We start from the raw sequence: 22,577 nt of genomic DNA on the forward strand, positions 1-22,577 counted from the left end.
CCGTACGAAAATCTTTAACTACAGCAGAAAAAGAGAGACGAATCACTGGAAACCTGTGTCTTTACTGCGGAAAGCCAGGACATTATGCGATTAATTGCCCAAATAAAGTTCATAGAATAAGTGCCATCAGGGAAATTGAAGAACAGGTGGAATCAGAGATTTTCTATCCTTCCCATTCAGAAATAAACTCTATTTCCCCTTTAGCGTGGAAAGAGGACCAAGCAAAAATTCCCAAATCTCACTTCATGCTGCCCATTCTGATCAAAACTGCAAGTCTGGAGATTCCCTGTTCCGCCATGCTTGATTCCGGGGCTGGGGGAAATTTTATGGACATAACATTCGCACAAAAAAATTGTATTCCTTTGTTGAAAAGAATGATACCTATGGATATGGAAACAGTTGATGGATCACCTCTTTCTTCAGGACCAGTAACACAAGAGTCAGTGGAACTAGGAATCCTAATCAATCCTAATCACAGTGAAAATATCCATTTCTCATTAATCTCATCTCCCAAATTTCCAATAATTTGGGGAATTCCTTGGCTAGCAATTCACAACCCATCCATTGACTGGGAAAACCATCGTATACACTTCCCTTCTGAATTCTGCCAGTTGAATTGCCTACGTCAACCCACTGCTTCGCTACCAATAAACACCTTAAACTCAGAACAATCTGCAAAAGAATTACTACCTTCACAATACCAGGACTTTCAGGATGTCTGTGATAAAAAGAATGCAGACAAGCTGCCCCCCCCATCGTCCATACGACTGTCCAATTGAATTACTATCTGAAGCAGAAATTCCCTTTAACTGTATCTATTCTCTCTCTGATCCTGAATTAAAAGCATTAAAAAAATACTTGGATGAAGATCTAAAAAAAGGTTTTATCCGACCATCCACCTCACCAGCTGGTGCACCCATTTTCTTCGTTGAAAAGAAAGACTTTACCCTGCGACCCTGTATTGATTACAGGAGGCTGAACAACGACACTGTAAAAAAACGGTACCCTCTTCCTCTAATTCCAGAACTCCATGAGAGACTTCGCACTGCTAAGATTTTTACTAAATTAGACCTTAGAGGGGCCTATAACCTAGTCCGTATTCGTCCTGGAGATGAATGGAAAAACGCATTCAGAACACGCTATGGACACTTCGAATACCTCGTCATGCCTTTTGGCCTGTGTAACGCACCAGCTACCTTCCAACACTTTATTAATGATATTTTTAGGGATATGCTCGACCAAACTGTAATTGTGTATCTAGATGACATCCTAATCTTCTCCAGGAATTTAGAACAACATCGCAAAGACGTCTGCAACGTTTTACAAAGATTACGGGAATACCGGCTAACTTCTACAGGAAATTCATTTGCAATTTCTCCAAAATTATAAAACCAATTACACTACTCACTAAGAAGGCAGTGCATTTTGTTTAGACCTCTGAGGCTCAGGACGCCTTTACTCAATTGAAGTCCCTGTTCACACGTGCACCGATATTAATTCACCCGGATCCCGAATTGCCATTTACAGTAGAGGTCGATGCATCTGATTCGGCAGTTGGTGCGGTGCTGTCACAGCGCTCAGGAGATAAAATGTTGTTACACCCTTGTGTCTACTCCTCTCGTCAAATGTCTCCATCTGAAAGAAACTATGATATTGGAAACAAAGAATTGCTTGCAATCAAGGAAGCCTTCTCTGAATGGAGACATCTTTTGGAAGGGGCCAACAACCCAGTAACCGTTCTAATGGATCATAAGAACCTCGAATTTCTTCAAAATGCCAAGAGATTATCATCCAGACAGGCTAGATAGAGCTTATTCTTTTCCAGGTTCAATTTTGTAATTACCTACCGTCCAGGCTCTAAAAATGGCAAAGCAGATGTCTTATCTAGGATGTTTTTTGAACCTACCCAGGAAAATAAGAGCCAAACCAAGATCTTATAAAAAAAAAAAACTTCTTAGGGGCCACTCACTCAAGGGATCTGTTAAGCTTAATCAAGAATGGTTATGAGAATGATCCTTTCCTTAGCCACCCTACAGGGAATGTCAATCTCTGCTTTAAAGATGGGTATTGGATTCAATCAGATCACCAGTTATATGTACCAGAAGCAGCTCGACTTGATGTTCTAAGACTAAATCATGATTCAAAGCTGGCAGGACATCTGGGAGTTAAAAAGACTCAAGAGCTTCTATCCAGATCTTTTTAAAGCCAAATTTTAAGAAGGATGTCAAAAGATATGTCTCCTCATGACTGATTTGTGCCCACAATAAGACTCCACGCTCCTCCCCTTTAGGTTTATTGCAGCCTCTTCCCGTTCCTTCTCGGCCTTGGGGCTCTGTCTCAATGGACTTCGTGGTTGATCTGCCTCCTTCTAAGGGAATGAACACCATCTTAGTTGCCGTAGACCGTCTTACTAAAATGGCTCACTTTATTCCCACTAGAGGAATTCCCTCCGCAAAACAGACTACTGAGCTCAGTTTTTATTCCACTCCTACCAATCACAACTTATCTTCCAGCAGTAACTGAACGATTAACTGCATTACAGAAATGTCAAGAAAGAATTACTGAGAATTTACACGAGGCTCAGAGACGTTCTAAGCTAGCCACAGATAAACACCTAAAACCAACACCTGCCTTTCATATTGGGGAAAACGTATGGCTGTCTACTAGAAATCTAAGACTGAAAATTCCTTCTCCAAAGTTGGGTCAGAAATATATTGGACCATTTAAAATCTCTACCCAAATTAACGAAGTCACCTTTCGACTGGAGCTTCCTGACTCTATTAAGGTACATCCTGTCTTCCACTTTTCTCTCTTGAAGCCATTTGTTGAAAATCCTTTTCCGGGCCGTCACTTGCCTCCTCCACCACCTGTGAGAGTGTCTGGTGCAGAGGAATTTATAGTTGAGAGAATCTTGGATTCCAGAGTACACCGGAATAAATTACAGTATTTGATTAAATGGAAGGGTTATGGCTCGGACGAGAATTCTTGGGAACCAGAGGAAAATGTCCGTGCTCCGAGACTCATTAGAGAATTCTATCGGCCGCATCCTGACAGACTGGTCCTGGGGATGCCCGGAGGTCATCCTGGAAGAAGGGGAGTACTGTCAGGACTCGAACCGGTAACCTCTGGCGTTCCAGGTGGGAGCTCTGCTGACTGAGCTACTCATCATTCTGGACAGCTCCATTTCTGTAGACCTTGGGGTTCTACCTCAGACCCTAGTTCCCAGTGCAATCAGCTCAACTAGCCTCAGCCGTGCACTCCCTATTTAAAGCCAACGACATCACTTCCTCCTTGCCTGATTATTGTGCTCTCAGCCATAGTCAAGCTCTGCCTCCTCAAAACTGCCTGAACTACGATCCTGTGAACTGACCGCTGCCTGCTTACCGACCACGTTTTTGTCTCATCCTTCATTGCTGAACTACGATCCTGTGAACTGACCGCTGCCTGCTTACCGACCACGTTTTTGTCTGATCCTTTATTGCTGAACTACAATCCTGTCAACTGACCGCTGCCTGCTTACGGACCACGTTTTTGTCTCATCCTCCGTTGCTCGAACTACGATCCTGTGTACCGGCCGCCGCCTCTTCTTGACCACGTTTCTGCCTTCAAGCCCACTCTGGGACCTGCTGGTCTCCCTCCTGTTCCCAGTCCAGCACTCCGGATCCACTGTTATACTGCATCAATCCCTGCACCTCGTTTCTAGCAGTGTCACTGCCATTGGACTCCTTCCTCTTCCTGTGCAATACACCACTGCCTGCTCCGGAACCCCACTGCCTGCTCCTGTCAACACGGCTAGGGTGGCCAGACATCTGGTTTTAAGCAGGACAGTCCAGTTTTCTGGCTGCCTGTCCGCAATCTGGCATAGGGCCTGGACGCAGGCATGTCCTCCTTTCTCAGTAGCTTATTCTCAGACAGAAGCATTGTGCTGTATGAGCATAAGCTGCAACTACAAACTGATTGAGGCTTCCCTAACCCCAGTCACTCACTAGAGCCCATGGACATGGCTCTCTGTGGCTGACTGAGGGTGAGAGAAGCACTCCAGGCTGCCTCCAGCTCAACTTCCCCTTTTCCAATTCTCCCCCCCCTTTTTCCGGCAGTAGGTTGGTGAGGTCCAGCTTTATGGGGTAAAGCCAGTGGCCACCCTAAGCATATAGCAGCGGGGAGGAGTGAAGAAGCCTGGCGCCATAACAGGCCCGCTGATTGGTTAGTGGTAAGACAAATACTGATTGGCTATAAACAGATTGGGGGCAGGGCTTAGTGCAGCTGGAAAGTGTAATGTTTTTAGGTTAGTGTGGCTTGTTGTACATTACTGGGGCTGGTGACTACCTGCAGTGCATCACCCTGTGTGCTGTGTGGGCCCTAGCTGCTGTCATGGGGTTGTCACTGTTACTTTCGGAGGTAGTTGATGCTTTGTGTTTGCATCATACAATAAGCTAATATTAAAGAAGCAACCTGTGGCCTTAAGTGCACTACAAAGCCCAGCAATCCCTCAGCTATTTATGCCATGAAGACACTGAATAGATATTGTATTAAGGGGGGGGGGGGGATTGTTGCATACAGTATAATGTCACCTTGTGGCCCCATGCGGTTATAATGTCACCTTGTGGCCCCATGCAGTATAAGGTCATCTTGATGGCACTGGGGTGGGGGAGAGCTGATGGCATTGAGTGGGCGGAGCTGATGGCACTGGGTGGGGAAGAGCTGAAGGCACTGGGGTGGGGGAGAGCTGAAGGCACTGGGGGGGGGGGGAGAGCTGAAGGCACTGGGGTGGAGAGCTGATGGCACGGGGAAACTGATGGCATAGAAGGGGAGAGCTGATGGCACAGGGGGATAGTGGAGGTGATGGCACTGAGGGGAACTGATGCACTTGGGCTGATCGCACAGGGGGGAATGAAGGGTGTTGGGGACTGATGGCAGGGGATCTGATGTGTTTTTATAAAGGAAAACAGTCTATTAATTCATTTTTTTCTTATTAGAGTACTCGATTAATTGTAAAAATAATAGGTAGAATACTCGATTACTGAAACAATCGTTTACTGCAGCCCTCCAAGCAATATTAACCTCTTCCCCCGAATTTTAGGGCCAAATAATTTTTCCTTTTTTTGGTCACTGCATTTCCATCGATCTAGCCATATGAGGGCTGTTTTTTTTTGGGATACAAGTTGTAGTTTGCATTGTCACCATTTTCAGGCACATATAATTATTGATTAACTTTTATTGACTGTTTCAGGGGAGGCATTTTGCGTCATAAATAACAATATCTTTACTCTCTGGGTCAGTACAATTATAGTGATACCAAATACATATATATTTTTTTAAAGTTTTACTTCTTTTTAATAATAAAACTCTGTGGCATCTAAGGGGTTAAATGGCCAGGATAGGCGCTTCTGCCGATCCAGGCCGCCAGAGCCCAGATGTCATACAAGAACCGAGCTCCTGCTACCGGCTGCACTGCAGTCTCATGCAGCACTTAGGCTACTTTCACACTTGCGGCAGTGTGATCCAGTGGGCAGTTCCGTCGTCGGAACTGCCCGCCGGATCCGCCGATTTAGATGTGACTGAAAGCATTTGTGAGAACGGATCCGTCTCTCCGCTTGTCATGCGGACAGACGGATCCGTCTTGTATTATTTTTTTCACATTTTTACCGTTCTGCGCATGCGCAGGCCGGAAGGACGGATCTGGCATTCCGGTATTTTTGAATGCCGGATCCGGCACTAATACATTCCTATGGGGAAAAATGCCGGATCCGGCATTCAGGCAAGTCTTCATTTTTTTTTCGCCAGAGATAAAACCGTAGCATGCTACGGTTTTATCTTTTGCCTGATCAGTCAAAACAACTGAACTGAAGACATCCTGATGCATCCTGAACGGATTACTCTCCATTCAGAATGCATGGGGATATGCCTGATCAGTTCTTTTCCGGTATAGAGCCCCTAGGACGGAACTCTATGCCGGAAAAGGAAAACGCTAGTGTGAAAGTAGGATTCCATAAAAAGGTGATGGCCTAAAAAGGTGAAGGTGTATCACGGTCATTAAGGAGTTAAACTTGTTCGCGTTCTGTCAGTGAAAAATTTAGTTTTTTCTCTTAGTTTTGCTTCAGTGTTTTATGTTATTGTGTTAAGTTCTTACATTTTTTTCCTTGCAGAAAAATTAATAAAAACTCAACAAGTGATTTTCATTTCATTTTGATATCACACTACAACAAGGGGGAGGGTGGGGGTTTGAGGGGAATAGCTGCTACTTTCTAAAATAGCTCACAAATCCTAATATGTCTCAATTTAAAAAAGAATATCTAGGTATAGCCTTACATTGGCAAGTGACAACCTAGTATTGTTAAATGCCTTAGGACACGGACTCACAAGTAAAACACGATCATGTATAAGAATTAACAGGTCGAGAATTATGAGATAAAATAATGTAGCTTAAAGGGAACCTGTCACCAGTTTTATGGTGTCCTAACTAAGGGCAATATAAATACCGTAAGTGACTGATTCTCTTAGCAAAATGCTGGGTCACTTTCTTTAATTGACCCAGTCAATCTGCCAACATCTTGTATTGAAAAGCTCCAGCTCATAATGATGAGTCCTGAATATTCATGAGCTCCTGACTCTCCCCGCCCACCTGCTGCTGATTGACAGTCATTTTCCATATGAATCAGCAGCAGGTGGGCAGGGGAGTGGCTATAGCTGTTAATTAAATAAACGCTGGACTCAATGACATCACGATGGACTCCAATTAACTCATTAGCATACGGCATGTGGCAAGTTTGTATATATATTATGAAGTAACCATCTGTCAAACCAGTAAGTCAATACATCTAAAGTACTTTTTAGTAGTTAATGATTGTATATAATTAGTTAGATAATAATCAAATATCCACATGACAGGTTCCCTTTAAGGCCAATATACATATACTGTAAGACCTCATCACTGAATTACTGTTCAGTGTGTTATCCGTTTAAAGGGGTTGTCTGGGAACAAACTTCTTCTATTCATTGTGCCTCCTCAGCCAAACCTCTGACTTAAAGGGAACCTGTCATGTGGATATTTGATTATAATCTAACTAATTATATACAAACCGGATTCCAAAAAAGTTGGGACACTATACAAATCGTGAATAAAAACTGAATGCAATGATGTGGAGGTGCCAACTTCTAATATTTTATTCAGAATAGAACATAAATCACGGAACAAAAGTTTAAACTGAGAAAATGTACCATTTTAAGGGAAAAATATGTTGAATCAGAATTTCATGGTGTCAACAAATCCCCAAAAAGTTGGGACAAGGCCATTTTCACCACTGTGTGGCATCTCCCCTTCTTCTTACAACACTCAACAGACATCTGGGGACCGAGGAGACCAGTTTCTCAAGTTTAGAAATAGGAATGCTCTCCCATTCTTGTCTAATACAGGCCTCTAACTGTTCAATCGTCTTGGGCCTTCTTTGTTGCACCTTCCTCTTTATGATGAGCCAAATGTTCTCTATAGGTGAAAGATCTGGACTGCAGACTGGCTATTTCAGTACCCGGATCCTTCTCCTACGCAGCCATGATGTTGTGATTGATGCAGAATGTGGTCTGGCATTATCTTGTTGAAAAATGTAGGTTCTTCCCTGAAAGAGATGACTTCTGGATGGGAGCATATGTTGTTCTAGAACCTGAATATATTTTTCTGCATTGATGGTGCCTTTCCAGACATGCAAGCTGCCCATGCCACACGCACTCATGCAACCCCATACCATCAGAGATGCAGGCTTCTGAACTGAGCGTTGATAACAACTTGGGTTGTCCTTGTCCTCTTTGGTCCGGATGACATGGCGTCCCAGATTTCCAAAAAGAACTTTGAATCGTGACTCGTCTGACCACAGAACAGTCTTCCATTTTGCCACACTCCATTTTAAATGATCCCTGGCCCAGTGAAAACGCCTGAGCTTGTGGATCTTGCTTAGAAATGGCTTCTTCTTTGCACTGTAGAGTTTCAGCTGGCAACGGCGGATGGCACGGTGGATTGTGTTCACTGACAATGGTTTCTGGAAGTATTCCTGAGCCCATTCTGTGATTTCCTTTAAAGTAGCATTCATGTTTGTGGTGCAGTGTCGTTTAAAGGCCCGGATATACCCGGGCATCCAGTATAGTTTTACGTCCTTGACCCTTACGCACAGAGATTGTTCCAGATTCTCTGAATCTTCGGATGATGTTATGCACAGTTGATGATGATAGATGCAAAGTCTTTGCAATTTTTTGCTGGGTAACACCTTTCTGATATTGCTCCACTATCTTTCTGCGCAACATTGTGGGAATTGGTGATCCTCTACCCATCTTGGCTTCTGAGAGACACTGCCACTCTGAGAAGTTCTTTTTATACCCAATCATGTTGCCAATTGACCTAATTAGTGTTAATTGGTCTTCCAGCTCTTCGTTATGCTCAAATTTACTTTTTCCAGCCTCTTATTGCTACTTGTCCCAACTTTTTTGGGATTTGTTGACACCGTGAAAATTGGAATCAACGTATTTTTCCTTTAAAATGATACATTTACTCGGATTAAACGTTTGATCTGTCATCTACGTTCTATTACAAATAAAATATTGACATTTGCCATCTCCACATCATTGCATTCAGTTTTTATTCACAATTTGTTTAGTGTCCCAACTTTTTTGGAATCCGGTTTGTACAATCATTAACTACTAAAAAGTGCCTTAGATGTATTCACTTACTGGTGTGACAGATGGTTACCTCATAATATACACACAAAGAGGCCACATGCCGCATGCTAATGAGCTGATTTGAGTCCAGCGTGATGTCAGTGAGTCCAGCGTTTTTTTAAATTCAGAGCTATAGCCACTCCCCTGCCCACCTGCTGCTGATTCATATGGAAAATAACTGTCAATCAGCAGCAGGTAGGCGGGGAGAGTCAGGAGCTCATGAATATTTAGGACTCATTATTATGAGCTGGAGCTTTTCAATACAAGATGTTGGCAGATTGACTGGGTCAATTAAAGAAAGTGAGCCAGCATTTTGCTAAGAGAATCAGTCACTTATTTATGTTGCCCTTAGTTAGGACACCATAAAACTGGTGACAGGTTCCCTTTAAGCCTCATTCACACGTCCGTGCTCAAATCGGTGAGCAGGTGGTCAGTGATGCATCCGTGAAGCTGTCCGTGAAGGATCCGTGTGTCCGTTTTTTACTGTCCATGTTGCATCCGTGTTTCACTGACACTGAACAGCTGAATAATAATTTTCAAAGAATCTCTTCTTAATCATCAGTGAAACACGGATGCAACACGGATGGCATCCTTGTTGCATCCGTGGTTTTCACGGACCTATAGACTATAATGGATGTGAGATGGATCCGTGAACACGGACAAAATAGAGCATGCATCCGTGCTAAAAACACTGATCCATGGACCGTGCTAAAACACTGATGTCTGAATACACACATTAGAGTGAATGGGGACGTGTGCTGTCTGTGGAGAACACGTGCAGCACATGTCCGTGAAACACTGACGTGTGAATGAAGCTTTGCTAATAGACTTGCTCTGCTCATATGTCCTAATAGTTCAAGTGTCTGGTCACATAAGTGGTTCTTCCCCGCACTCTGCATTTCTGCTGACATCACAACCAACACTCCTATCATGTCATGCAACATAATCCCTAGCCAAATGTTATGACGTCAGCCCATCTGACAGTAATGTGGGCTGAAGACTGACTTCAAAGCCAGTGCTTACACCGCACCTCTGACCTCCAGTAAGTGATCACACTGCCTGGCTGAGTGACGTGAGTGTTGTGGCTACAGTTCAGAAACGCCTACAACCCAGAAATTCGGGTTGTAAGCAGAATAGAACATAAATCACGGAACAAAAGTTTAAACTGAGAAAATGTACCATTTTAAGGGAAAAATATGTTGAATCAGAATTTCATGGTGTCAACAAATCCCCAAAAAGTTGGGACAAGGCCATTTTCACCACTGTGTGGCATCTCCCCTTCTTCTTACAACACTCAACAGACGTCTGGGGACCGAGGAGACCAGTTTCTCAAGTTTAGAAATAGGAATGCTCTCCCATTCTTGTCTAATACAGGCCTCTAACTGTTCAATCGTCTTGGGCCTTCTTTGTTGCACCTTCCTCTTTATGATGAGCCAAATGTTCTCTATAGGTGAAAGATCTGGACTGCAGACTGGCTATTTCAGTACCCGGATCCTTCTCCTACGCAGCCATGATGTTGTGATTGATGCAGAATGTGGTCTGGCATTATCTTGTTGAAAAATGTAGGTTCTTCCCTGAAAGAGATGACTTCTGGATGGGAGCATATGTTGTTCTAGAACCTGAATATATTTTTCTGCATTGATGGTGCCTTTCCAGACATGCAAGCTGCCCATGCCACACGCACTCATGCAACCCCATACCATCAGAGATGCAGGCTTCTGAACTGAGCGTTGATAACAACTTGGGTTGTCCTTGTCCTCTTTGGTCCGGATGACATGGCGTCCCAGATTTCCAAAAAGAACTTTGAAACGTGACTCGTCTGACCACAGAACAGTCTTCCATTTTGCCACACTCCATTTTAAATGATCCCTGGCCCAGTGAAAACGCCTGAGCTTGTGGATCTTGCTTAGAAATGGCTTCTTCTTTGCACTGTAGAGTTTCAGCTGGCAACGGCGGATGGCACGGTGGATTGTGTTCACTGACAATGGTTTCTGGAAGTATTCCTGAGCCCATTCTGTGATTTCCTTTAAAGTAGCATTCATGTTTGTGGTGCAGTGTCGTTTAAAGGCCCGGAGATCACGGGCATCCAGTATAGTTTTACGTCCTTGACCCTTACGCACAGAGATTGTTCCAGATTCTCTGAATCTTCGGATGATGTTATGCACAGTTGATGATGATAGATGCAAAGTCTTTGCAATTTTTTGCTGGGTAGCACCTTTCTGATATTGCTCCACTATCTTTCTGCGCAACATTGTGGGAATTGGTGATCCTCTACCCATCTTGGCTTCTGAGAGACACTGCCACTCTGAGAAGTTCTTTTTATACCCAATCATGTTGCCAATTGACCTAATTAGTGTTAATTGGTCTTCCAGCTCTTCGTTATGCTCAAATTTACTTTTTCCAGCCTCTTATTGCTACTTGTCCCAACTTTTTTGGGATTTGTTGACACCGTGAAAATTGGAATCAACGTATTTTTCCTTTAAAATGATACATTTACTCGGATTAAACGTTTGATCTGTCATCTACGTTCTATTACAAATAAAATATTGACATTTGCCATCTCCACATCATTGCATTCAGTTTTTATTCACAATTTGTTTAGTGTCCCAACTTTTTTGGAATCCGGTTTGTACAATCATTAACTACTAAAAAGTGCCTTAGATGTATTCACTTACTGGTGTGACAGATGGTTACCTCATAATATACACACAAAGAGGCCACATGCCGCATGCTAATGAGCTGATTTGAGTCCAGCGTGATGTCAGTGAGTCCAGCGTTTTTTTAAATTCAGAGCTATAGCCACTCCCCTGCCCACCTGCTGCTGATTCATATGGAAAATAACTGTCAATCAGCAGCAGGTAGGCGGGGAGAGTCAGGAGCTCATGAATATTTAGGACTCATTATTATGAGCTGGAGCTTTTCAATACAAGATGTTGGCAGATTGACTGGGTCAATTAAAGAAAGTGAGCCAGCATTTTGCTAAGAGAATCAGTCACTTATTTATGTTGCCCTTAGTTAGGACACCATAAAACTGGTGACAGGTTCCCTTTAAGCCTCATTCACACTTCCGTGCTCAAATCGGTGAGCAGGTGGTCAGTGATGCATCCGTGAAGCTGTCCGTGAAGGATCCGTGTGTCCGTTTTTTACTGTCCATGTTGCATCCGTGTTTCACTGACACTGAACAGCTGAATAATAATTTTCAAAGAATCTCTTCTTAATCATCAGTGAAACACGGATGCAACACGGATGGCATCCTTGTTGCATCCGTGGTTTTCACGGACCCATAGACTATAATGGATGTGAGATGGATCCGTGAACACGGACAAAATAGAGCATGCATCCGTGCTAAAAACACTGATCCATGGACCGTGCTAAAACACTGATGTCTGAATACACACATTAGAGTGAATGGGGACGTGTGCTGTCTGTGGAGAACACGTGCAGCACATGTCCGTGAAACACTGACGTGTGAATGAAGCTTTGCTAATAGACTTGCTCTGCTCATATGTCCTAATAGTTCAAGTGTCTGGTCACATAAGTGGTTCTTCCCCGCACTCTGCATTTCTGCTGACATCACAACCAACACTCCTATCATGTCATGCAACATAATCCCTAGCCAAATGTCATGACGTCAGCCCATCTGACAGTAATGTGGGCTGAAGACTGACTTCAAAGCCAGTGCTTACACCGCACCTCGGACCTCCAGTAAGTGATCACACTGCCTGGCTGAGTGACGTGAGTGTTGTGGCTACAGTTCAGAAACGCCTACAACCCAGAAATTCGGGTTGTAAGCAGCGAGGTGGAGTGGCAGTGGTAGTACGGGGCTTGAAGAGAGGACGCAACAGAGGTAAGAGGTAAACCTGTATGTTCTGTAGGTGACAGAATGATGTTTGAAAACATAAGATTTTATATGGTCCTGGACAACCCCTTTAATGCCTTAGTGACCACCAAAACGCCTTTTTTACAGTGGTCACTAAGGGGCCTTAGGCTGGGTCGCTGCGTTTTTACGGTGACCCAGTCTAAGTGCTGCACGGGTCTGCGGTGCGTCAGAAAATTAGGGTACGGCTCTAGCATTAGAGCCGCGCTCTTGCTCTAGGGGCCAGACAGGCAGGAGTGCCGATCCGGGGCATTTAACCCCCTATATGTTGTGCAAATGAGAATGCGGGGTGTCGATGTCAGTGCAGGCAGGCCAGGGCCTAGTGAAGGCCCCAGGCCTATCTCGAGCATGGCTTTTGTGTCGTGATGTCACACTCAAGTTAAGATCTGCTACATCTGTACATACTATATATCGAAAATTACATAAATATGGGGTTCTTACCGTAAGTGAAATACTCTACTTCAGGAGGAAGTGTGACCAAAGATAGATCATTTTCTTGGATATTTTTGTCCACATACTGTTGAGCTTTGGAGGCCTGCATGAAAGCTAGCAGCCTTGCAGTAAAAGCTGCAATAAAGATGGAGAGCATTCCAAAATCCAGGACATTCCACAGCTGCAGGACATATTCCCTGGGTCCTTCCAGCCACAGCTCCTTACACTCTGACCACATCATTCCTACAGAAACAACAAGAAATCCTCAGTGGTTCCATTATTTTGGATTGTGGAGCATGCTAATCTAAGCAATAACCTCAACATTTACAATGCATGTCTAAATGATTCAACCTCTGCATCTTCAAAGGGTTCAAATTCAAGCAAAAGTAAAATATCTGAGACATTTATTGATTTCTACTTAGAGGGTCACCTTGTGCATTATTAAAAAGATTTGAAATTCAAGCATATGCATGAGAGGGATAGCATCTGGATTGTATAAACTAGTCACCCCCAGAAACATATCTTTTTCACATAGAGCTAACCACTAAGGACAGCTTTATTATGACCTTAAAAAAGCTAATGCAATACATTTAACAACATTTATACAACAGTACAATGCTGCCCTGCCACACTGCAAAATACAGAAGGAAAATGTAATTTACTGAAGCTGCCTTGTAGGACACACTTTTACTGCCTGATATTAAGACCTGATTGTATGAGAAGAAATAGTATGCTTCTGATTATTGTAAATGCCCAATACACTGCGTGCAGAATTATTAGGCAAATCAGTATTTTGACCACATCATCCTCTTTATGCCTGTTGTCTTACTCCAAGCTGTATAGGCTCGAAAGCCTACTACCAATTAAGCATATTAGGTGATGTGCATCTCTGTAATGAGAAGGGGTGTGGTCTAATGACATCAACACCCTATATTAGGTGTGCATAATTATTAGGCAACTTCCTTTCCTTTGGCAAAATGGGTCAAAAGAAGGACTTGACAGGCTCAGAAAAGTCAAAAATAGTGAGATATCTTGCAGAGGGATGCAGCACTCTTAAAATTGCAAAGCTTCTGAAGCGTGATCATCGAGCAATCAAGCGTTTCATTCAAAATAGTCAACAGGGTCGCAAGAAGCGTGTGGAAAAACCAAGGCGCAAAATAACTGCCCATGAACTGAGAAAAGTCAAGCGTGCAGCTGCCAAGATGCCACTTGCCACCAGTTTGGCCATATTTCAGAGCTGCAACATCACTGGAGTGCCCAAAAGCACAAGGTGTGCAATACTCAGAGACATGGCCAAGGTAAGAAAGGCTGAAAGACGACCACCACTGAACAAGACACACAAGCTGAAACGTCAAGACTGGGCCAAGAAATATCTCAAGACTGATTTTTCTAAGGATTTATGGACTGATGAAATGAGAGTGAGTCTTGATGGGCCAGATGGATGGGCCCGTGGCTGGATTGGTAAAGGGCAGAGAGCTCCAGTCCGACTCAGACGCCAGCAAGGTGGAGGTGGAGTACTGGTTTGGGCTGGTATCATCAAAGATGAGCTTGTGGGGCCTTTTCGGGTTGAGGATGGAGTCAAGCTCAACTCCCAGTCCTACTGCCAGTTTCTGGAAGACACCTTCTTCAAGCAGTGGTACAGGAAGAAGTCTGCATCCTTCAAGAAAAACATGATTTTCATGCAGGACAATGCTCCATCACACGCGTCCAAGTACTCCACAGCGTGGCTGGCAAGAAAGGGTATAAAAGAAGAAAATCTAATGACATGGCCTCCTTGTTCACCTGATCTGAACCCCATTGAGAACCTGTGGTCCATCATCAAATGTGAGATTTACAAGGAGGGAAAACAGTACACCTCTCTGAACAGTGTCTGGGAGGCTGTGGTTGCTGCTGCACGCAATGTTGATGGTGAACAGATCAAAACACGGACAGAATCCATGGATGGCAGGCTTTTGAGTGTCCTTGCAAAGAAAGGTGGCTATATTGGTCACTGATTTGTTTTTGTTTTGTTTTTGAATGTCAGAAATGTATATTTGTGAATGTTGAGATGTTATATTGGTTTCACTGGTAAAAATAAATAATTGAAATGGGTATATATTTGTTTTTTGTTAAGTTGCCTAATAATTATGCACAGTAATAGTCACCTGCACACACAGATATCCCCCTAAAATAGCTAAAACTAAAAACAAACTAAAAACTACTTCCAAAAATATTCAGCTTTGATATTAATGAGTTTTTTGGGTTCATTGAGAACATGGTTGTTGTTCAATAATAAAATTAATCCTCAAAAATACAACTTGCCTAATAATTCTGCACTCCCTGTATAAATCATCCAAATATAGGCAAATATGTCCCATCAAATGTGGCCCCATGTAACAGAAGATGGGGAAACATAGGAAGGCATGGCCAACACAAGTACTGTAGGCAGGGACAACAGAATTAGATGGGGCCTGCAATACCATAGTGCAGCACAAAATACCACCCCAATAGAACCAAATATCATTGTGCGGCACAAATACTGCTTCATCAGAACTAAATACCACAGTGTAGCGGATGGTGGTACAGTTGAATTTAGGAGGGCATAGGTGCATAAGAACCTGATGTTCCCAGCATTAAAGGGGTTCTGCACTTTCATTTAACTGATGATCTATCCTCTGGATAGATCATCAGCTTCTGATCGGCGGGGGTCCGACACCCGGGACCCCCGCCGATCAGCTGTTTCAGAAGGCAGCGGCGCTCCAGCAGCGGCGCTCCAGCAGCGCCGCGGCCTTCTCACTGTTTATGACTAATATCAACTAGTGCGGGCGCAGCTAAGCTCCATTCAAGTGAACAGAGCTTAGCCGCGCCCACGCTAGTTGATACTAGTCGTGACGTCAGTGGGCCGGCGGCCCGGCGGTAAACAGTGAGAAGGCCGCGGCGCTGCTGGAGCGCCGCTGCCTTCTAAAATCAGCTGATCGGCGGGGGTCCCGGGTGTCGGACCCCGGCCGATCAGAAGCTGATGATCTATCCAGAGGATAGATCATCAGTTAAATGAAAGTGCAGAACCTCTTTAATGATGAGAGCATCAGATCATTATATAACTTGCCATGAGGAGGGCTCAGATGGCCTCCTGGGTATCAGCCCACTGGGAAATTTCCCTGTAGGGACTATAGCCAGTCCACCCCTGAAGCAAAGCTGTGGGCCTAGAATGACAAGGAATTATTTATGGAGCCATAGTAATCAATGAGGAAGTGTAGAAATTCCAATTACATATTGGTAAAGGAAAACTGCACAGATTCACTCCGTTTCTAGTGCTGAACACAGATCCTCCATGCCAAAACCCCATGAATAACATCTTCGCAATTTTAACAATTTATAAGATTTCTTTTAAAACTTTCTGTACATCTAAAATGGTGACTGTTTTCTAATTTCTGTAGTCTCATTTCCAACACTCTAGAAGTTGACGATTGTGTTTAAGATAAAATTACATTTTTTGGACATGGCCCCCAAGTTGCTGTTTGTGTTTAAATGAACTGAACAAGATAAAAAGTAACCTACCTAAAACCCATACCATGATGAGCATTTCTGTCCATGTGAATCTTGTGGTTTTCACTCTGAAAATCTGCTTTGGGTATTCAATGACTGTGATGTTTGGTAGGGTTTTAATTCCTTCAAATCTGTCTGATGCATTGAAGACAAGCAGGCACAGGAAAATGATAAATGATGCAGCATGTGCCACAAACTTCATGAATGGACTGCGGAGAACCTTGCCTAGCTAGAAAAAAGAAATGTGGTTACTAGTTGACAGGCATAAAAGATAGGGCAGAGGAAGTGTAAAACATGTACTAATAGCAAAAATATATGTCGGAACATTTTATCAAGCTCTTCCAAGACACTAGTTAAACTTTCTCATCAATTTGAGAGCTATAGTCAAAAGAACTAGAAATGTGTACACAAAAGGCAGACATGCATGAAAGTTTTTAAGCGTTTCACTGCTACTGACCTTTACATTCAATGAGAAAAAATAATAGTGTTGGACTCCATCTGTACTTTATACAACAGATGTACATGGGTTTGGAAAAGGTCAGACATTTTTATAAGTATATAAGAAAAGATTGTATTCCCTTTCAAATCCTACACTAAGTCAGTGGCCGCACTACTAAGCATGTCTATATAAAGAACATCTTGTGGGTCCTCTGGTGACTTTATAGCACTCCCTTAAAGGGGTTTTATGGGTTTAGGATATTGGTTGCAAATGTCAGACCAATGTGAGTCCACCTCAGCACCTTTGCCGGTCAGCTGGTTGCTCTTCATTATTAACATGGGTCCATCTACCTCCCAACGGTGCAGGATATTGCAGCCCTGTCCTCATCAAGTGAAGGCATGCCACATGTAAACAATGAAGAAGCCACAGTGCACCCACAGATGATCGCTCCCCCGCTTCAGACTAATATTAGTAGCCTATCCTTAGTATAGGTCATCAATATCACAATATACTTAACCCAGAAAACAACTTTAATGCCCTGTTCACACCACATGTTGAACCTACATTTGCCATATATGAAGAAGATATGAAGAGATACTGTATACAATTCAAGAAAAGTCTAATTGAACTACCACTGAGTGATCAGTCTAGGTATTAAAGGCTATCATTAGAAGAAGAGGAATTAATTACCCGGCTGCATGGAGCAATCCAGTAACCAACAGCGAGAAATGGTAGGCCCAAGGCAACGACCAGTACAACCAGACATTTGGTGGCAATAACTTGTTCTCGTAATCCTGAGAGGTTTTCATACCAGATTGTTAAAAGCTGCTGTTGGCAATTGGGGTGTGCCACAAACTGAAACACAACAATAATAATGATCGATTAACCATGGAGTCTGGATTTATCCAGGATATCTGTATTGTGAAAGTTTATCGTAGAAAAATATGCATGGTCTGCAGTTACCATGTTTTAATTAAAATGTGATTACTATGGGAAATAAGAACATAAACTGTTGACGCAGCATCACGAAAAGCTGTGAACCATTACCATACAATATCCGTAATGTATGTGTCAAATATGCATGACTGCAGCAGCTAGGTTGCACAATCCTCCTGCTTACCTAGTGCCGCCTTTAGGAAGATATATAAATTAGAAATGAGTTGCATGGTTTGAACAAATGCTTGAAGTAATGAGCGTGAGCAATCTACACAGAAGCATAAGCTGGAAAAAAATGTGGAATCTTTTCTCATCTATTCATATTCACTATTTAAATAGTAGCTCCACATCTACAGTACACAGAAGCGAAAAGAAATTCATGAGACCCACCAGACTCAAACATCCTGATTGAAAGATGGAAATGACTTTTTATTAAAGCAATACTCCAGGCAAAAACTGAAAACACAACTATTGCTCAGACACCAGTACGCCCAGTCTCGCAGGATCATGCAGCAAGTCATTTTCTATACAAGTGCCCAGGTGAATTATCAGGGACCTGAGCATATGGGCAAGCTGCAGGATCTGCCTTCCAGAAGACACCAGTAGGGAACAGGTATGTGAGACTCTGAGGTTGTGGTGGCCACCTCTGCACTAAGCAGCAGCTTTATTTTCAGACTGTGTCCGGATGATCACTGATGAAAACCTGTCATGACTCTGACATGTCTGTTTTACTAGTAATTTTATTCCCCATACGATAATAATTCTGGAGCATCTTTTCATATAATTCCAGCCCACGATCGGTGGGGATCATAGATTCTCCCTACCCTATGTTGTTCCCAACCACCTGCTGTGCAGGGACCTGCGGCATGTCCTCATTCAGGTGAACAAGGTGGTGCTGCAGTTTCCTGCATAGCAAGTGGCTGGGAACACCAATGTGTAGGCAAGACCTTGAAGAGGACAAAGCGGTAAAGCAGCCATTTTATTCTCAGAATCACAGGATACGACTAAAACATATCCTAGTGTTGGGAATACCCCTTTACACTGTATCATATTGCCACATTTAAGTGCAGCTTATATACGGATGCCATTCAGGCCATATCACCTCTATTACAGGACGTTAAACACATGGAGGGAAATTTATCATTGTCTTTACCCGACTTTTGTGGCATTAAACAATCACGAATTATGGCACACGTCATATTTGCTCCATAGTTTGCAAGCTTATCAGGTTCTCAATGCTTTTTCAAAGTGCTGAGAAAAGGGGCAGGGCTTATCAGGATGGGTGGAGCCCTTTCATGGACCTCTAGATTTACTTGCTCTAGAAATGGTGTAAGTTACATAAACACTAATGCCAAAGCAGCAAGATTAATCCCATTTATCACACTGCTAAATTAAAACTTAACTTTTATTAGAAACTTGATTAAGAAAATATTATTAAGGACAAAGAAAAAATGTTTTATGAAAAAGTCTATATACAGGAGTATAGACACCTCCAGCAGTTTTAAAGTAAAACAGAATAAGAAACTGTGGAAGATATAGCTCATGCCTAAGCAGTCTGTGGCTGCTGTAGATTTGCCGAGGGCCAGAGATGTGCCTAATTTATGAAGCGGCGTATTACTCCAGCACAGGAAGATCAAGACTGGCATATGGGAACACCATGGTGGGGCAAGAGACCTGCCATGACATCTTCAGCTTTGATTTTCAGCTTGCCTTCATAAAAATAAGTTAAAGGGGTTGTCTGGGTTCAGAGCTGAACCCGGACAAACCTCCTTTTACACTCAAGCAGCCCCCCTAACTTGAGCATTGAAGCAGTTCATGCTCCGATGCTCTCCTTTGCCCATAAATCGCGCAGGGAAAAGGCATTTTACGGAGTTCCGGTGACGTACCGGGCTCTCCATGGGGCTGCCAGGAAGCCCGGTGACGTCAGCAGCACTGATGGGCGGGCTTTAGCGCTGCCCTAGCCTGTAAAACGGCTAGGGCAGCACTAAAGCCCGCCCCATCAGAGCCGGTGACGTCACCGAACACACTGCTTGGCGGAAGCTTCCGCCCAGCAGTGTGTTATTGTAAACAAAAGAGCCCTTCCCCTGCGTGATCTAGCGCAGAGCAAGGGAGCGCATCGGAGCATAAACTCCTCTAATGCTCAAATCAGGGGGGCTGCCTGGGTGAAATTATGGGTATGTCCGGGTTCATCTCTGAACCCGGACAACCCCTTTAATACTCAAACGGCACTGTCACACATACTTAACTAGAGGTTAAAAAGAGAATTCAAATTATTAATTTTTTTGCCATATGTGACTGATCAGACCAGAAGGTGCACTACATCTGGTGTTCACTGGCATCAAAGAAAGATAATGAGATATTGACTTCACTAGTGGCTTGTCTCATATATTATGTCTGGTGAGGGTTCATACACATTTTTGTTGTGTGTATATATATATATATATATTTTTTTTTTTGAGATATTTTTCCATTAACAGATTGGAAAGATGGATTGAAAAACTGAAATTGTGAAATGTCTGGCATAAATAGGTGTTACAGTTTCATTAAGTGTCAGGCAATTGTAAATTGCCGTGTTTGTGAGAGGGGAGGCGGGGCCCTACAGCCTATTTATACCTGCAGGCACACAGCCACAAGTGCGGTACGTTGACGTTACATCCCTCCCAAAACCCCCCCTTTTTCTCAGGGCACTTCATATTAGGGTTGCCCCCTTTAGGCTGCCCTTCTAGAGCAGTTCCGGCGTAAGCCTGCTGCTAGTTCCTCCTGCTAGGTTGAGTTAGGTAGGGTGTGTTCTTACATGAGCCGATCCGAGCACAAATAAAGGTTAATTTCACAGGTACTAGACCAATTACAGATCTAGCATGTGTATCAGAGCTGCTGTGAACAACCTTTGCACCTGTCTGTCCATCACATGACCATGGACAGATTCTTATCCACTGAACGAAACATCCTACAGAATCAGCCATCTTGAAAAATTGACACAGGAAGTAAATTAGTAAATGGTATAACCTTTCATACAAGTCATAACATAACTTTTTTTTTATACGCAACATCCCTTTAGCCCTTTTGCTGCCTGGCCAATTTTTCACACTTTTGTAAAAAAAACTAATAAAACCTGAATAATAACAAAAATTATATTTTACCCCATAACCATATTTTAAGGTAGAGGGCTTGATGAAGCGCGATCTGCACGAAGCGTGTGTCCCCCCCACCCACCCACACGAGGACACCATGGAGTTTTTTTATTCATGTAAATAAAATTAATGTTTAATTTTAAATTCCAAGGCGCTTATCTATTGAAAATTTGTTACATTTTGAAAATACCACACTGAACTTAAATCCACAGGCGCCTTCATGTGACTTACATCAAAACATAGTGTTTTGTATAAAATGCATACAAATTCATATTTGTGACTAAATGTGTGCACACTCAAGTTTGAGGTGTCCAGAACTCCTGCATGTCACTTCTGCCCATGACTATATGCACATACCTTCTGTGGCATAGCAAGGGGTTTTGTTTGGGAAGGCAGGTATTTTCCTCCCAACATGGGCGGCTGGGCTGATTTCCAGCCAGGTTGAGATCAAATACCGGACCGGAGTTTAAGTGTCGGTGTGGGTTTTGGTAGCACCTGGCTGTCCTTTAAATAGGCAGAATCAAGGTCTCTGTTTTGGGATCTGAGGCATGGTGCCATTAAGACTGTCAATGTTGCTTTGTTTTTTTTCTCGTGTGTGAATAAACACTGAAGTTTTGTTTTACAAACTGTTTCTTTTGCCTCTGTTCTGCGTTTCACTTACCCTGCCTACCAGAGCGAATCCCCACACTTCACATACTGTACTATGAAATAAAGAGACCAAAAATCTCTGCATTCCAGATCCAGGTAAACATTTGAGTCACAGAGTTAACAAATGGTCTGTGGTTTAGGAGCATGGGGTGATGTTATGTGTAACATTTCATCTTCTTATTGCCTTAATGGAAGAAAAAGACCCCCCGTCCCCCAATGTGACAATTTGATGTCATGTATACTCTCTAGGCTTCAGTGAATTAAGCTTCGGATCATAGATCTGAAAACCGTTAAAAAAACTTCATTTGTAATGCTGTTTTCGTACAGCATTAAAATGGGCTCCGTGTAGCAAAACTTAGACTCGGCTAAAGTTGCGCGAGACTTCGGTGAATGACTGGTATTCCTGTCTGTGTATTTAAAAACATTTTAAAATAGGAATCCGAAGTTGGCTTTGGTACTGGCTGGTACCTGGGCTACACGGAGCCAATACAATTTAGTGCTGTATGGAAACAGCATTACCAACTAAGTTTTTTAAAGGGAACCTGTCAAATCTACCTGAGAAGAGTCATGGTTATTCATAATCTCCTGCTCTCCCCGCCCATATGCTGATGATTGGCAGTTCTCTCCTAGAGAGAAAGGGAGAAAACTAGGTAGAAGACCGTCAGTCATCAGCAGGTGGGCGGGAGAGCAGGAATTCATGAATAACCATGACTCTTCTCAAGTTGATTTGACTCTTTTCAAGACACAGTCTGCAATGATTATGATGCTTGTTCTCGGCAACCACTTACTTTTAGCTCATGAGGGACACACCGCTGAATTCAGCATTTCTGTCACTACTTTATACTGCCCTCAGTACGCTCAGCATAAGGTTGATGACAGGTTCCCT

The 22,577-nt window shown here is 43.1% G+C and overlaps 1 protein-coding gene across 2 annotated transcripts in view; it reads right to left on the reverse strand.

The window, feature by feature from the left end:
- Positions 1–22,577, reverse strand: part of TRPC3 (transient receptor potential cation channel subfamily C member 3) — a 495,918-nt gene that overhangs the window by 174,656 nt on the left and 298,685 nt on the right. For both annotated transcript variants that reach the window (XM_040418404.1, XM_040418405.1), the window contains exons 4-6: positions 17,667–17,831; positions 16,550–16,766; positions 13,022–13,255 (exon numbers count right to left, since the gene is read on the reverse strand). In XM_040418404.1, coding sequence (XP_040274338.1) covers positions 13,022–13,255; positions 16,550–16,766; positions 17,667–17,831 — 616 coding nt within the window. The remainder of the gene's footprint in view (positions 1–13,021; positions 13,256–16,549; positions 16,767–17,666; positions 17,832–22,577) is intronic.

Source organism: Bufo bufo, chromosome 2 (assembly GCF_905171765.1).
Source record: "Bufo bufo chromosome 2, aBufBuf1.1, whole genome shotgun sequence".
NCBI classification, from domain to species: domain Eukaryota; kingdom Metazoa; phylum Chordata; class Amphibia; order Anura; family Bufonidae; genus Bufo; species Bufo bufo.